Here is a 15360-nt window from a genome sequence, read left to right as displayed (position 1 = left end):
CAATGAGCTGCTGCAGCTGCAGCCTCGGCTTCATTTGTTCACGTGTCTTTTAAACGGGACCTGTTCCTCGGCTTTGCTCTGCAGCAGGACTTTAATGCTTTTTCTGTTTTCTTTCCCCAGCAGAGAGAATTCAACAGCATGCAAGATCGAGTCATGCTCTTAGCCGACAGTTCTGAAGATGAATTTTGAACTGAACTGGAGTTTAATTGGGAGTGTCAACGTGATGTTATTATTTTTTCTTTGAGGGCCAAAAAAACAAAAGAGAACAACATCCTGCCACATTGGGGCTGTCAGGCCATTGGTCTCACCGTCTGCTGGGTAGTAGATCTTTCTTGTACTGAGCAGAAAAGGCATGCTGTATATGAACTGTGATGCGCAGTATTTGTTTTTATCCTGTAGTGAATTTTCCACAGCCATGGGCTACAGCTCGTAAATATGCAGCATACATGTTGTTCAGTAGAGTTGCTAGGTTAGATAGAGTAAATATTTTGTATTTTTCCAAAGTGTCTTTCCCTTGGTTTGGATTACCTGTGCTAAAGTGTAACAGTTCTTGCTGCCAAGGCACACTTGACTCTGAAATAGAAATCTTAACAAAGAAGAACTTGTGATGATTGCTCAACCTACTTGAACCTTTGGCTTGTGGGCCACGGCACACACTACATTCGCATCAAAACTAGCAGCAACTCGGAATGAAATCTTTTTCATCAAGATCTCTCAGTGCATTAGGATATATGTAGATGTGTACGTACATTACGTTATGTACTTGAGTCTCCTGGTTTTATTATTTTCCCCCTTCCTTTTTATTCTCATTCTTGGCAAAGAAAAAAATGCACTAGAAGTAATGCATTAAAGTGACTCTCGGTCTTCGTGTAAGCTTGCTTTCTTAAATAGTGTAATTGAGTCCAACAGATGTATCCATAGATTCTTACATGTTTCTCATTAAGAGAGATCCTTTTAGTATATCATCGACTTTGTCAAGAAGAAATGAGGAAGAAATCAAGAGGGAAAGGAGGGTAGATAAGCTCCCAAAGCGTTTGGCTCTGCTCTTTGGCTCTGTGCTTGTGTGACCACCATTCTGAATTATTCAGAGCACTGCTTTTCTATATCTGCAGTCTTGGTCCATGTATGATTGGACCACCATTGGTTCTTGTTTGGCTTTATTAGAAAACTGCATTCTCTGGTAGGAGTAGGCTCAGAAGCTAAGAGTCCTGGCACAAGACAGAGCTTATGAAAAACCAGCCTCTCTCAAGGCGTCTCACGTGGAGATGCTGGACTGTGCTAGATCATGGCTCATTTCCTGTGGAATGCAATTCCTTTTCTCTGGGCATTTGGGACTTTTAGGAAGTGCAGGTTTTTGGGGTATTTTTTTGGCTTCATCACATGGCGTTTGTAACTTCCTCAGCCAGGGATTTAACCTATGCCCCTTGCAGTAGAAGTACAAAGTCCTAATCAGTGACCACCAGGGAAGTCCAGGAAGTGGTTTTAGGTGAAGACTTGGCTCATTAGCGTGGAAGAATAAAGGTTTCTAACACTGTCCATGATGTTTTACAGTATGGAGAACTTGTTCAAATTTTAATGGGGCCTGCTTTGCTGTTTTCAAGGAAAGCTGCACAGTTATTCCTCAAAGCTGTATATGTTTTTCTTCTCCCATTTGACTGAAGACAGAACTGAAGCAGAGAAGTGAAACGATTATGCAAAATTATATCCAGGAAGAATCAGAACTAGAACCCACTTGGACCCCACCATGCAGCCCTATCTTCAGCTCGGTGCCCTTTCCACATACTTTAGAGGGCCCAACAACAGTGCAGAGTCCTTCAAAACCAAGATTCTTTTTTTTTTTTTTTAATTTTAGTTTTTTATTTTTTAAATTTTAAAATCTTTAATTCTTACATGCATTCCCAAACATGAACCCCCCTCCCACCTCCCTCCCCATAACAACTTTCTGGGTCATCCCCATGCACCAGCCCCAAGCATGCTGCATCCTGCGTCAGACATAGACTGGCGATTCAATTCACATGATAGTATACATGTTAGAATGTCATTCTCCCAAATCATCCCACCCTCTCCCTCTCCCTCTGAGTCCAAAAGTCCGTTATACACATCTGTGTCTCTTTCCCTGTCTTGCATACAGGGTCGTCATTGCCATCTTCCTAAATTCCATATATATGTGTTAGTATACTGTATTGGTGCTTTTCTTTCTGGCTTACTTCACTCTGTATAATCGGCTCCAGTTTCATCCATCTCATCAGAACTGATTCAAATGAATTCTTTTTAACGGCTGAGTAATACTCCATTGTGTATATGTACCACAGCTTTCTTATCCATTCATCTGCTGATGGACATCTAGGTTGTTTCCATGTCCTGGCTATTATAAACAGTGCTGCAGTGAACATTGGGGTACATGTGTCTCTTTCAATTCTGGTTTCCTCGGTGTGTATGCCCAGCAGTGGGATTGCTGGGTCATAAGGTAGTTCTATTTGCAATTTTTTAAGGAATCTCCACACCGTTCTCCATAGTGGCTGTACTAGTTTGCATTCCCACCAACAGTGTAGGAGGGTTCCCTTTTCTCCACACCCTCTCCAGCATTTATTGCTTGCAGATTTTTGGATCGCAGCCATTCTGACTGGTGTGAAGTGGTACCTCATTGTGGTTTTGATTTGCATTTCTCTAATAATGAGTGATGTTGAGCATCTTTTCATGTGTTTGTTAGCCATCCGTATGTCTTCTTTGGAGAAATGTCTATTTAGTTCTTTGGCCCATTTTTTGATTGGGTCGTTTATTTTTCTGGAATTGAGCTGCATAAGTTGCTTGTATATTTTTGAGATTAGTTGTTTGTCAGTTGCTTCATTTGCTATTATTTTCTCCCATTCAGAAGGCTGTCTTTTCACCTTGCTTATAGTTTCCTTTGTTGTGCAGAAGCTTTTAATTTTAATTAGATCCCATTTGTTTATTTTTGCTTTTATTTCCAGAATTCTGGGAGGTGGATCATAGAGGATCCTGCTGTGATTTATGTCTGAGAGTGTTTTGCCTATGTTCTCCTCTAGGAGTTTTATAGTTTCTGATCTTACATTTAGATCTTTAATCCATTTTGAGTTTATTTTTGTGTGCGGTGTTAGAAAGTGATCTAGTTTCATTCTTTTACAAGTGGTTGACCAGTTTTCCCAGCACCACTTGTTAAAGAGATTGTCTTTACTCCATTGTATATTCTTGCCTCCTTTGTCAAAGATAAGGTGTCCATATGTGTGTGGATTTATCTCTGGGCTTTCTATTTTGTTCCATTGATCTATATGTCTGTCTTTGTGCCAGTACCATACTGTCTTGATGACTGTGGCTTTGTAGTAGAGCCTGAAGTCAGGCAAGTTGATTCCTCCAGTTCCATTCTTCTTTAATCAGAATCCAACAACACATTAAAAAGATCATACACCATGACCAAGTGGGCTTTATCCCAGGGATGCAAGGATTCTTCAATATCCGCAAATCAATCAATGTAATTCACCACATTAACAAATTGAAAAATAAAAACCATATGATTATCTCAATAGATGCAGAGAAGGCCTTTGACAAAATTCAACATCCATTTATGATAAAAACTCTCCAGAAAGCAGGAATAGAAGGAACATACCTCAACATAATAAAAGCTATCTATGACAAACCCACAGCAAACATTATCCTCAATGGTGAAAAATTGAAAGCATTTCCCCTAAAGTCAGGAACAAGACAAGGGTGTCCACTTTCACCGCTACTATTCAACATAGTTCTGGAAGTTTTGGCCACAGCAATCAGAGCAGAAAAAGAAATAAAAGGAATCCAAATCGGAAAAGAAGAAGTAAAACTCTCACTGTTTGCAGATGACATGATCCTCTACATGGAAAACCCTAAAGACTCCACCAGAAAATTACTAGAGCTCATCAATGAATATAGTAAAGTTGCAGGATATAAAATCAACACACAGAAATCCCTTGCATTCCTATACACGAATAATGAGAAAGTAGAAAAAGAAATTAAGGAAACAATTCCATTCACCATTGCAACGAAAAGAATAAAATACTTAGGAATATATCTACCTAAAGAAACTAAAGACCTGTATATAGAAAACTATAAAACACTGATGAAAGAAATCAAAGAGGACACTAATAGATGGAGAAATATACCATGTTCATGGATTGGAAGAATCAATATAGTGAAAATGAGTATACTACCCAAAGCAATTTACAAATTCAATGCAATCCCTATCAAGCTACCAGCCACATTTTTCACAGAACTAGAACAAATAATTTCAAGATTTGTATGGAAATACAAAAAACCTCGAATAGCCAAAACCAAGATTCTAATGAAATAGCGTCTTGACCCAGGAACACGTAGCACAAGCTTCTGTCTTTGTTAAATGAACAATGTCTTACTAATTTCTGTCATATGCACACAAATTCTTTTTCTCTTCCACATCAGCTGTTTTCCTTATAATCAAATAAATTTAAGTATCACTTGTAGGTAACTCATAGAGATAACCTTTCTTGAATTCATTCTTGAGAGATAGCTGGTTTATATGAATGATTTCATTAAATAATTCTTTTTACCAAGAAATATAAGCAAATGGGCTAACTTGATCAAGAGAATTTAAAAGCTCTGTACAGTCAAATAGATGTTAGAATAGACACACATGCTCAGGGTCAGGTTTTAAAAATAGAGCTCAGAACCATCACACTGCAGGAATTTGTTATTTCATGAGTAGAGACATCCTGATACTGCAGAGGGTACCTTTGCCCTTTCTGAGAGCAGCCTCTTGGTTTAAGTTTTCCTAAGGTCAGGAGGAGGTGAGCTCAATGTACTGCTTTTGTGTTCTTGACAAGCTGTTTATAGAGAAAACACAATAGGCCTGTCTATGCACTGTCACGTGGGTGATACTGATAGCCTCTTGTGCCTTGGGCTACTCTTAGTCTGTGGATCATGGTAAATATGTTGAACCTTCAAAGTATAGTATAGTAAAGTCACCAATGACATACATATATTTTCACTTGTCCAGAGGGCTGTAGTGACTTGTTTGTGCCTTTAGGCCTAAACAGAAATGTCCCTGCAGTTCTTATGGGGGCAGGTGACTGTTTAAAGAGAAAGAGATTACTTAGATCCTAGCGGTTTGCTATACAAAGCCATTTAAACACCTGGGTTGAGTGGAAGGTTCTATGGATCGCTCAACTTGTGTGTTTTCCTTGCTGCCTATGGCTGTGGAACAGTGGTTTTCAGTGGTTGGTTTGGATTATTCAGAGGAATGGAGAAGATTGTCATTATACAGTGGAAGTGAGAAATAGATTTAAGGGCCTAGATCTGATAGATAGAGTGCCTGATGAACTATGGAATGAGGTTCGTGACACTGTACAGGAGACAGGGATCAAGACCATCCCCGTGGAAAAGAAATGCAAAAAAGCAAAATGGCTGTCTGGGGAGGCCTTACAAATAGCTGTGAAAAGAAGAGAGGTGAAAAGCAAAGGAGAAAAGGAAAGATATAAGCATCTGAATGCAGAGTTCCAAAGAATAGCAAGAAGAGATAAGAAAGCCTTCCTCAGCAATCAATGCAAAGAAATAGAGGAAAAGAACAGAATGGGAAAGACCAGAGATCTCTTCAAGAAAATTAGAGATACTAAGGGAACATTTCATGCAAAGATGGGCTCGATAAAGGACAGAAATAGTATAGACCTAACAGAAGCAGAAGATATTAAGAAGAGATGGCAAGAATACACAGAAGAACTATACAAAAAAGATCTTCACTACCCAGATAATAATGATGATGTGATCACTAATCTAGAGCCAGACATCTTGGAATGTGAAGTCCAGTGGGCCTTAGAAAGCATCACTATGAACAAGGCTAGTGGAGGTGATGGAATTCCAGTTGAACTATTTCAAATCCTAAAAGATGATGCTGTGAAAGTGCTGCACTCAATATGGCAGCAAATTTGGAAAACTCAGCAGTGGCCACAGGACCGGAAAAGGTCAGTTTTCATTCCAATTCCAAAGAAAGGCAATGCAAAAGAATGCTCAAACTACTGCACAATTGCACTCATCTCACATGCTAGTAAAGGAATGCTCAAAATTCTCCAAGCCAGGCTTCAGCAATACGTGAACCTTGAACTTGCAGATGTTCAAGCTGGTTTTAGAAAAGGCAGAGGAACCAGAGATCAAATTGCCATCATCTGCTGGATCATTGAAAAAGCAAGAGAGTTCCAGAAAAACATCTATTTCTGCTTTATTGAGTATGCCAAAGCCTTTGACTGTGTGGATCACAATAAACTGTGGAAAATTCTGAAAGAGATGGAAATACCAGACCACCTGACCTGCTTCTTGAGAAATCTGTATGCAGGTCAGGAAGCAACAGTTAGAACTGGACGTGGAACAATAGACTGGTTCCAGATAGGAAAAGGAGTCCGTCAAGGCTGTATATTGTCACCCTGCTTATTTAACTTATATGCAGAGTACATCATGAGAAACGCTGGACTGGAAGAAACACAAGCTGGAATCAAGATTGCTGGGAGAAATATCAATAACCTCAGATATGCAGATGACACCACCCTTATGGCAGAAAGTGAAGAGGAGCTAAAAAGCCTCTTGATGAAAGTGAAAGAGGAGAGTGAAAGAGTTGGCTTAAAGCTCAACATTCAGAAAACGAAGATATGGCATCCGGTCGCATGGCATCACTTCATGGGAAATAGATGGGGAAACAGTGGAAACAGCGTCGGACTTTATTTTTTGGGGCTCCAAAATCACTGCAGATGGTGACTGCAGCCATGAAATTAAAAGATGCTTACTCCTTGGAAGAAAAGTTATGACCAACCTATATAGTATATTCAAAAGCAGAGACATTACTTTGCCAGCAAAGGTCCGTCTAGTCAAGGCTATGGTTTTTCCTGTGGTCATGTATGGATGTGAGAGTTGGACTGTGAAGAAGGCCGAAGAATTGATGCTTTTGAACTGTGGTGTTGGAGAAGACTCTTGAGAGTCCCTTGGACTGCAAGGAGATCAACCCTGGGATTTCTTTGGAAGGAATGATGCTAAAGCTGAAGCTCCAGTACTTTGGCCACCTCATGCGAAGAGTTCACTCGTTGGAAAAGACTCTGATGCAGGGAGTGATTGGGGGCAGGAGGAGAAGGGGACGACTGAGGATGAGATGGCTGGATGGCATCACGGACTGGATGGGCATGAGTCTGAGTGAACTCTGGGAGATGGTGATGGACAGGGAGGCCTGGCGTGCTGCGATTCATGGGGTCGCAAAGAGTCGGACACGACTGAGCGACTGAACTGAACTGAACTGAACTGAACTGAAACAAAACCTGGGATTAGGGTTGCTGCCCCAGTGGAGGTGCCTGCCAATGGTTATGCTGTAGTTCAGGTTGAAAGTAGTAAATCAGGCACTGATGGGTATTTGTATACTTATATTTGCATGTTAAAAATAAAACATCAACTCTTTATTCAAAAAACTAAGCTTAAAACATTTAACAACTAACACATAACACTGTCTAGAGTTGGAGGGTGATGACAGATGAAGTTTAAATTGCTAACACCTTCCCCTCTGAACTGCACTGACGTGGTCAGAACTACAGGTGTCCTGCTGTAGGGCCAAGGACTGTATCTTATTCTGAGGGGTAGGCAGGGTTTCCCAAATTCTCTGGCTCCTAAGAATCACCTGGAATACTTATTAAACATATGAATTCCAAGGCCCCTTCTCAGATCCACTGAATCAGAATCTCCAGGGGAGGAGCTTGGGATTCTCCTGTCTGGGCAAGTGTGAGGACAGCTAGAACCTCTAGGCAGAGAACAGCTTCCTTATTAAAGGGACAGGGAGAGCAGGCCCCCAGGGAGAGAGACTGCCCTAGTCAGCTGTCCATCAATCACACCCGCCATAGTGGGGCAGGGAAAATGAAAGGCAAGAGGAAAAGGGTGGAAGCTTCTAGAGCAGGGTCCCCAACCTCTGGCATCTAATGCCTGATGATCTGAAGAGGAGCTGATATAGTAATAATAGAAATAAAGTGCACAGTAAGGGTCATGAGCTTGAATCATCCCCAAACCATCCCCCAGCCCCCTCCCTGGAAAAATTGTCTTCCACGAAATCCATCGCTGCTGCCAAAAAGGTTGGGAACCGCTGTTAAAAGAGTAGAATGCTGAGATGGAGGGAGAGGGTTCCTCCTGTGCCCCTGGTGTCTTTCTCTAATCAGAAGGCAGTATTTTCCTTTTAAACCTCTGCTTTTTCCTCTTCTGTTAGTTGCTTCTTTCAGTAGCTGCTGGCTTAATGCATATGCAATATTTGGAGTTAATTAGTATCCCAGGGAAACAGATTCCCTGAGCAGTGCTTCAGCCTTGGCTTCAGCTCATAAACTGCCTCAGATGCAGTCTTGCAGAAACATTTTCTTAGAATACCTATATCTCTTAACACGGGTCAAAAATGTTGTGGGGAAATTTTTTAAAGTGCAGTTTTAGAACACACTGAAAGTAGTTTTAACATGGTCAATCAAAGATGGCTCTTTTTTTTTAGACTTGAAAGTGAACATTTATGTAAAATGAAAATTCCCAAATTTTATAAAATTATCTTTCCACAAGTGTACAGGAAAATTATATTTTTATTGATTAACCTCATGGTATACCTCTCATACTTTTTTTTCCTGACCTTTTTGGCTGCATAGTCTCAAAGCTGGTTCTTTGTTTCATCATCATTTTTTTAAAAAAATGGCTAAAACTTAGAAGTCAAAATGTCATAGAGGTATGCCTTGTGCTTTTCTCTCTGTGAAGGTATCTTCTTCACATGGAGTCCAAACAAAGCACCTTAGTGGGAATCACATCCATAACTTGGGGGAGATGCATCAGATCATCCACAGGCACTGTAACTTCTGTGGGTATAAATAATCAGTGTTTCTACCAGATGCCAAAGAGTAGCTTTTGGGAACAAGATGCATTACTTGGCACAAGGTTTTAGCTGCATGACCTTTTGGCAAGATAGGTTTTGTTTTGAGTACAAGGAAATCTGAAAAGGCAGGATTACAACTGAAGAAAAAAAAAGCTCTGCTTTTGAGGGCATGTGAAGGTACCATTACAAGGGAAAACTATGGGTAGAAAATGGAAAAAAAATCATAATACAAAGCAGATGTCAAAAGGGCACAAGACATTAGTATGTGCTAGAGAAGGCTTAAGTTCTGATGCTTGGAAAAATGAAAAAGATAAGTGAGAAGAATGCAAATGAAGTGGACTGTTAGCAGGGGAAGAGGCCATAAATCTACACCAATTTCTAGGTCTCCATCCTCTCCATCCAAGAAAATTACCGTGCACTTGGTAGAGCAGACATGGGTGGCATCTCATTGAAATCTGAGATCAATGAGATGAAAGGAGCTTGGTTATTGTAAATAAGCTTAAACTCAGTTCAGTTTCTTAACTATTCAAAGTTCAAATAATGGAATATAAGTTTTTAGGAAGGAAATAATTTGAAAACAAAATAATAGTACTGACTTACTAAAAGCCCCTTATTTGTACATTTAGTATCTCTCGTTAGAAACACACTTCCTTTTGGGAGGAAGCCATTAGACTGAAGCTGGGGATGGACTGAGGAGAGACATCTAGTTATTTGCTTTGATAATTATCAACTTTGGCAGTCAGCATAGCTGGAAACATAATTCCATGGCTTAAGTTCTATATGCAGAAAGAATCATCAACATTCATTTTGTAAGCCACTGTTAGCTGCATAAATGCACTGGCCTTATCCTATTTGGGGCATCTAAGTCCCTATTAATTAGCTCAAATTTCTACTATGTGTATATAGGAAAGTGAGGAAGGAAGAAAGGAAGGAAGAAAGAAATTTCCCCCAGTCAAAAGCAGCAAAAAAAAAAAAAAAGAGACCAATCACTTGTTCTACTTAGTTTAAAAACATACACAAAATATTGGAGTTAAAACCTCTCAAGTAGTTCACTTAGTAAAGCAAAGATCTTAGCTTTCCCTCCTCAAAAAGCAGCAGCATCAATAAACACATGATCACTGTTAATCATTTGTATTATAGTGTAGAAGTTCTCACCCTCAGATTACAGTTTCCAGATTCAAGGTTCAAGACTGATGATGCTCAGAAGTGAACCTTTGGTGGGATAAGGATGGAGGAATTGAAAAGGAGTGGAAACAGAAGAATTAACTGCAGGGGGAGAAATCCTCTTATTTTCCTTCTCAAGGTTCACAGGTGAGGGAACAGAGAGCAAGCAGAATGGAAGGCCAATGTAGTGCTCACTTGAGTGATTTCATTGCAGTTGAGGCAGGTGGAGAGGTCTGTTGCTCTGGTCCTAAAAATATGAACCTGGTAGGAGGTCAGACGCTTACTCCTTGGAAGGAAAGTTATGACCAACCTAGACAGCATGTTAAAAAACAGAGACATTACTTTGCCCATAAAGGTCCATCTAGTCAAAGCTATGGTTTTTCCAGTAGTCATGTATGGATGTAAGAGTTGGACTATAAAGAAAGCTAAGCGCCGAAGAATTGATGATTTTGAACTGTGGTGTGGAGAAGACTCTTGAAAGTCCCTTGGACTGCAAGGAGATCCAACCAGTCCATCCTAAATGAGATCAGTCCTGAATGTTCATTGGAAGGACTGATGTTGAAGCTGAAACTCCAGTACTTTGGCCACCTGATGTAAAGAGCTGACTCATTTGAAAAGACCCTGATGCTGGGAAAGATTGAGGGCAGGAGGAGAAGGGGACGACAGGATGAGACGGTTGGATGGCATCACCGACTCAATGGACATGGGTTTGGGTGGACTGGGAGTTAGTGATGGACAGGGAGGCCTGGTGTGCTGCAGTTCATGGGGTCGCAAAGAGTCAGACATGACTGAACGACTGAACTGACCTGAACTGAAGAGGTCAGAAAACGGGTTTTACTAACCAACATCCTGTGCATCTCAGTATTGTCTTCCTAATTCACAGTGAAATGAAGGAACCAATTGTGTTAGAGACGTTGCTCCAATTTTATGCCTCACAGCATGGCTGTAGAGTTCATGTATTTTCAGACTTTTCATGACCAGACAGACCAAAGTATGCATTCAGGAAAGTGTAAGCACAGTCTTCCAAAGCAGAAAGGTGTTTGAATACCAGATGATTCCAGCCTTTTATTTTCCAAAAAGTGATTTCGATACAAAACTTGCAATGATCAGTTTCCCTCTTTCCTTCCTTTGTGTTAAGAGATGAAAGAAAGGAGAAGAAATCTGGAATGGTTCTGTAATTGAACTGAACAAATTCTGAACGTCTGTGTCAAGGGGAGTGAGGATGGTTAGAGAGTCTATCTTTGGTAAACCAAGAGCAGTGTGATGTTATTGCTTCTTATGGAATCAGTATTTATTAAATATCTGTTTTGTGTCTGGCAGTGTGTTAAGAGCTGGGGGAACAAGGATAGTGCATGAAAAGTCCAGGAAGAGTTACTGACTAGTGAGGGAGGAAGTAAATGGGCCAGTTTATCACCGGACACAATGGAATTCAGAAAAGCAGCATCTAACTCTGCCAAGACTGGAGATGTTTCTCCAGGACTGAAGCATCAAACGTGAGGCTAGAGAGTTGAGTAGGAGTTAGTCAGGAAAGGGGAGAATGGGATGAAAGCTTCGGCCAGCGGAACCATGTGCAAAAGCCAGTGGTGAGAGATGGAGTAATTAAGTATGTCTGGAGCACTGGGGATGCTGGGGCAGGGAGGGTGGGAGCATGGAGCCCTGGGGATGCTGGGGCAGGGAGCACTGGGGATGCTGGGGCAGGGAGGGCGGGAGCGTGGAGCACTGGGGATGTTGGGGCAGGGAGCACTGGGGATGCTAGGGCAGGGAGGGTGGGAGCATGGAGCACTGGGGATGCTGGGGCAGGGAGGGTGGGAGCATGGAGCACTGGGGATGCTGGGGCAGGGAGGGCGGGAGCATGGAGCCCTGGGGATGCTGGGGCAGGGAGCATTGGGGATGCTGGGGCAGGGAGGGCGGGAGCATGGAGCCCTGGGGATGCTGGGGCAGGGAGCACTGGGGATGCTGGGGCAGGGAGGGCGGGAGCATGGAGCCCTGGGGATGCTGGGGCAGGGAGGGTGGGTGCATGGAACACTGGGGATGCTGGGGCAGGGAGCACTGGGGATGCTAGGGCAGGGAGGGTGGGGGCAGGGGGTGTGAGCACATCCACTGTAAATTACGAGGTTGATCCTGAAGGGTCTGCTGGATCGTGCCAAGGAATTAGGACTTTTTTTTGAGGGCATTTAGAAAGTCATGGAAGGATATTTTGCTGAGCAGTGATATGATCAGGACTGAGTTTCTGGGAAGGCTGGACTGGTAAGATCAGGATCAAGGGCTGGTGTACCAGTACAGGTGAGAGATGACTGTGGCCTAGACCAAGGCTGCAGGAGTGAATGTGGAAGAGAAGGAGGGGTTCCACAAGTGTTCAGGGTGGGGAAGCAGTGGGGTGTGGTTAGAATTTAGGGGATGAAGGAAAAGACAAAGGCAGGAGCTGACTAGGGTCCTGGTATTTCTGAGACCCTGCAGATATCTGGGAATCCAGTATGCTACCTTCCAGAGAGATGGACTGTGTGTTATCCCAGCTGATACAGTCTGAGAAAAATAACCTACAAACTGCAAGAGTGTAGACAGCTTTGACTTTCTAAAAAAATGTGAGTATGTATATGGTCATTCTTTGTACCTTTTAATAGTAGGCTCCAAAGAAAGAACTTTGAATTTAATAAAGCTTAAACATTTGGGAAAACTCTCAGAATACCTTTAGGTGATTATGTTCCTTTGATTGTGCCCCAGGTATGGTTATATCTGGGATCTGACTGACTCCCTTGCTTTGTAAAGACCAATATGAGAGTTTCTTATTCTTTGGCATGAGAACCCAAACTCAGGATTTTGTTTTCCTCTTTTTTTTCAGGAAATGAAATCAATTATTATGCCTAAGAACCAATTTTATACAATTATGGAACTGCTATCTAATCTTTTTTCCTGTTTTATTGAGCTCTAGTTGACATATAGCTCTGCATAAGTTTGAATTGTACAGCGTAATATCCTGACTTACATTTACTGCAAAATGAACCCCCAAGTTTAGTTAACATCCATCTCCTCATATAATTATAAAAAGGTTTTTTCCTTGTGATGAGAACTCAGGATCTACTCTTAGCAACTTTCACACAACAGTGTTAACTGTAGTTATATTGGATAATACTGTAGTTAAATTGTATGATACATCCCAGTACTTATTTATCTCATAACCAAAAGTTTGTATCTTTTGACCACCTATATCCAATTCCCCCACCCCCTGCTCCCCCTGGGAAAGATTGAGGGCAGGAGAAGGGGGTGACAGAGGACGAGATGGTTGGATGGCATCACCGACTCAGTGGACATGAGTTTGAGCAAACTCCAGGAGACAGTGAAGAGCAGGGATGCCTGGTGTGCTGCAGTCCATGGGGTCACAAAGAGTCAGACATGACTCAGCAACTGAACAACAACTGCACCCCCAGGATCTTGTTTTTCTTGAAAACAAATCCAGGAAGCTTCCCTCAAGGCTGGACCATATGAGGATGCTACTGGGATTTTGATATGAGACCTGGAGAATCTCATTAGCACGTCCCATGCTGTGTGTTTCTGTGGCCTTTTGACAGTTGTCACAGAAAATCATCAAGTAGTTTATCTTTTTTAGCATGTGAACAATAAAGAAGTTTTTCACGATTGCCATATCAACACAAGGCTGTATTCTGAAGGACTCAAGGCAACAATGTAGAATTGAGGAAATGCGGAGAAGCATAAGAAGAAAATAATTACCACCTCAGTCTCATCCCAAGATAACCATTTGTTAATGTTTTCGTCTATATTTTTCTAATCTTTTTTCTGTGTACTTATGTTATATAGACATACTGTTATTTTTACACAAAATCAGGATTATAATTTACATGCTATCTTATTGCCTCCCTATAGCTACATATCTCATGGTTATTTTAAAAGCACTAAAAAGAAAGAAAAGAGCTTGTGAAAATCCTGAAGCTGGATTTGAAGGAATAAGCTGGGTTTTTTTTTCATTAAGATTTAGTTGGCATTTGATTTTCCAAGGTTGCCCACTTATGTCCAGTCACTTCCATATGATAGAAATAAAACAGTTGAAAGAAGACAAATCTCCATAAACAAATGCCAGTGGGCAAAAGTCAAATCCTAAGGGATTAGAGAAGGCTTTTCTCTCTTTGCCTTTGCTACTGAGGCAGGATTGTAAGCTTTTGTAATTAGACAGACTGAATAACCATGAGTGCAGATAACATGTGAAAGTGAAAGTTGCTCAGTTGTGTCCAACTCTTTACGAGCCCATGGACTGTATAGTCCATGGAGTTCTCCAGGCCAGAATACTGGAGTGGGTAGCCTTTCCCTTCTCCAGGGGATCTTCCCAACACAGGGACTGAACCCAGGTCTCCCGCATTGCGGGCAGAGTCTTTACCAGCTGAGCCACAAGGGAAGCCCAAGAATACTGAAGTGGTTAGCCTCTCCCTTCTGTATTGGCTATTCCCAACCCAGGAATTCAACTGGAGTATCCTGCATTACAGGTGGATTCTTTGCCAACTGGGAAGCCTGTAGATAACATTTTGTATTATGAGAAATACTAGGGAAAAACACGTGCTTATTGTGTCATCTAAATTGAAGGCTCATTCAGCTCAAGTCTTTTGAGTTTAATTAGTATTGTTTTGCTTGTTTCCTTGGGTTTTTCAGTGTGTGTGTGTGTATGAGAGAGCGAGATAGAGCAAGAGAGGGAAGGAGGGAGAAAACGCTAAGTGAGCATACACTTAGGTCTAAACTGGGACACATGTGAGACTGAAAGAGGACACCACTAAGAATTGTGATGGGACAACAGACATAACCTGGAATGATCCTGGGCAAACTGGGACCACAGGTATCAGACACCTGTGGTTCCACTCTAAATCCCAGCTCTTATTCTAGCTGCTGCAGTAGCATCAATACTGCAGAGATGTTCCCCCCAGTGTGGGCAGGTGCAACCTGCTTGATGTCATGGGGCCTTGTTTGGCACTTACACATGTACAGCCTAGGAATGCAGGAGGGCTAACTTGCTGGGTCTTAACCAATGGGGATGGAAACCAATGGATACACGCTCCTACCATTTCCTGCTTACATAGCTGGTTCTCAGGGTCGTTTCATGAGATTCCTCAGAATGTTCCTTAGGAGGGCACACTGACTGCCCATTGTAGTGCACCTTGAAAACTCATCCTTGTATTGGCTTTCTTCCTTCCCTGTTTCACTTAAAAGTGAAGTGAAAGTGAAGTCGCTCAGTTGTGCCCAACTCTTTGCGACCCCATGGACTGTAGCCTACCAGGCTCCTCCCTCCATGGGATTCTCCAGGCAAGAGTACT

General features: G+C 41.8%; 1 protein-coding gene across 4 annotated transcripts in view; it reads left to right on the top strand.

The window, feature by feature from the left end:
• ARMH4 (armadillo like helical domain containing 4) overlaps window positions 1-873 on the top strand; it is a 142917-nt gene extending 142044 nt beyond the window's left edge. For all 4 annotated transcript variants that reach the window (XM_069596703.1, XM_069596706.1, XM_069596705.1 and 1 more), the window contains exon 8: window positions 121-873. In XM_069596703.1, coding sequence (XP_069452804.1) covers window positions 121-189 — 69 coding nt within the window. In that variant the 3' untranslated portion in view covers window positions 190-873. The remainder of the gene's footprint in view (window positions 1-120) is intronic.
• Window positions 874-15360: the final 14487 nt, after the last annotated feature.

This window comes from Ovis canadensis, chromosome 7 (genome assembly GCF_042477335.2).
Source record: "Ovis canadensis isolate MfBH-ARS-UI-01 breed Bighorn chromosome 7, ARS-UI_OviCan_v2, whole genome shotgun sequence".
Lineage (NCBI taxonomy): Eukaryota > Metazoa > Chordata > Mammalia > Artiodactyla > Bovidae > Ovis > Ovis canadensis.
Note: the sequence above shows the minus strand (reverse complement) of the source record. Positions and strands in the feature narration are given on the sequence as shown.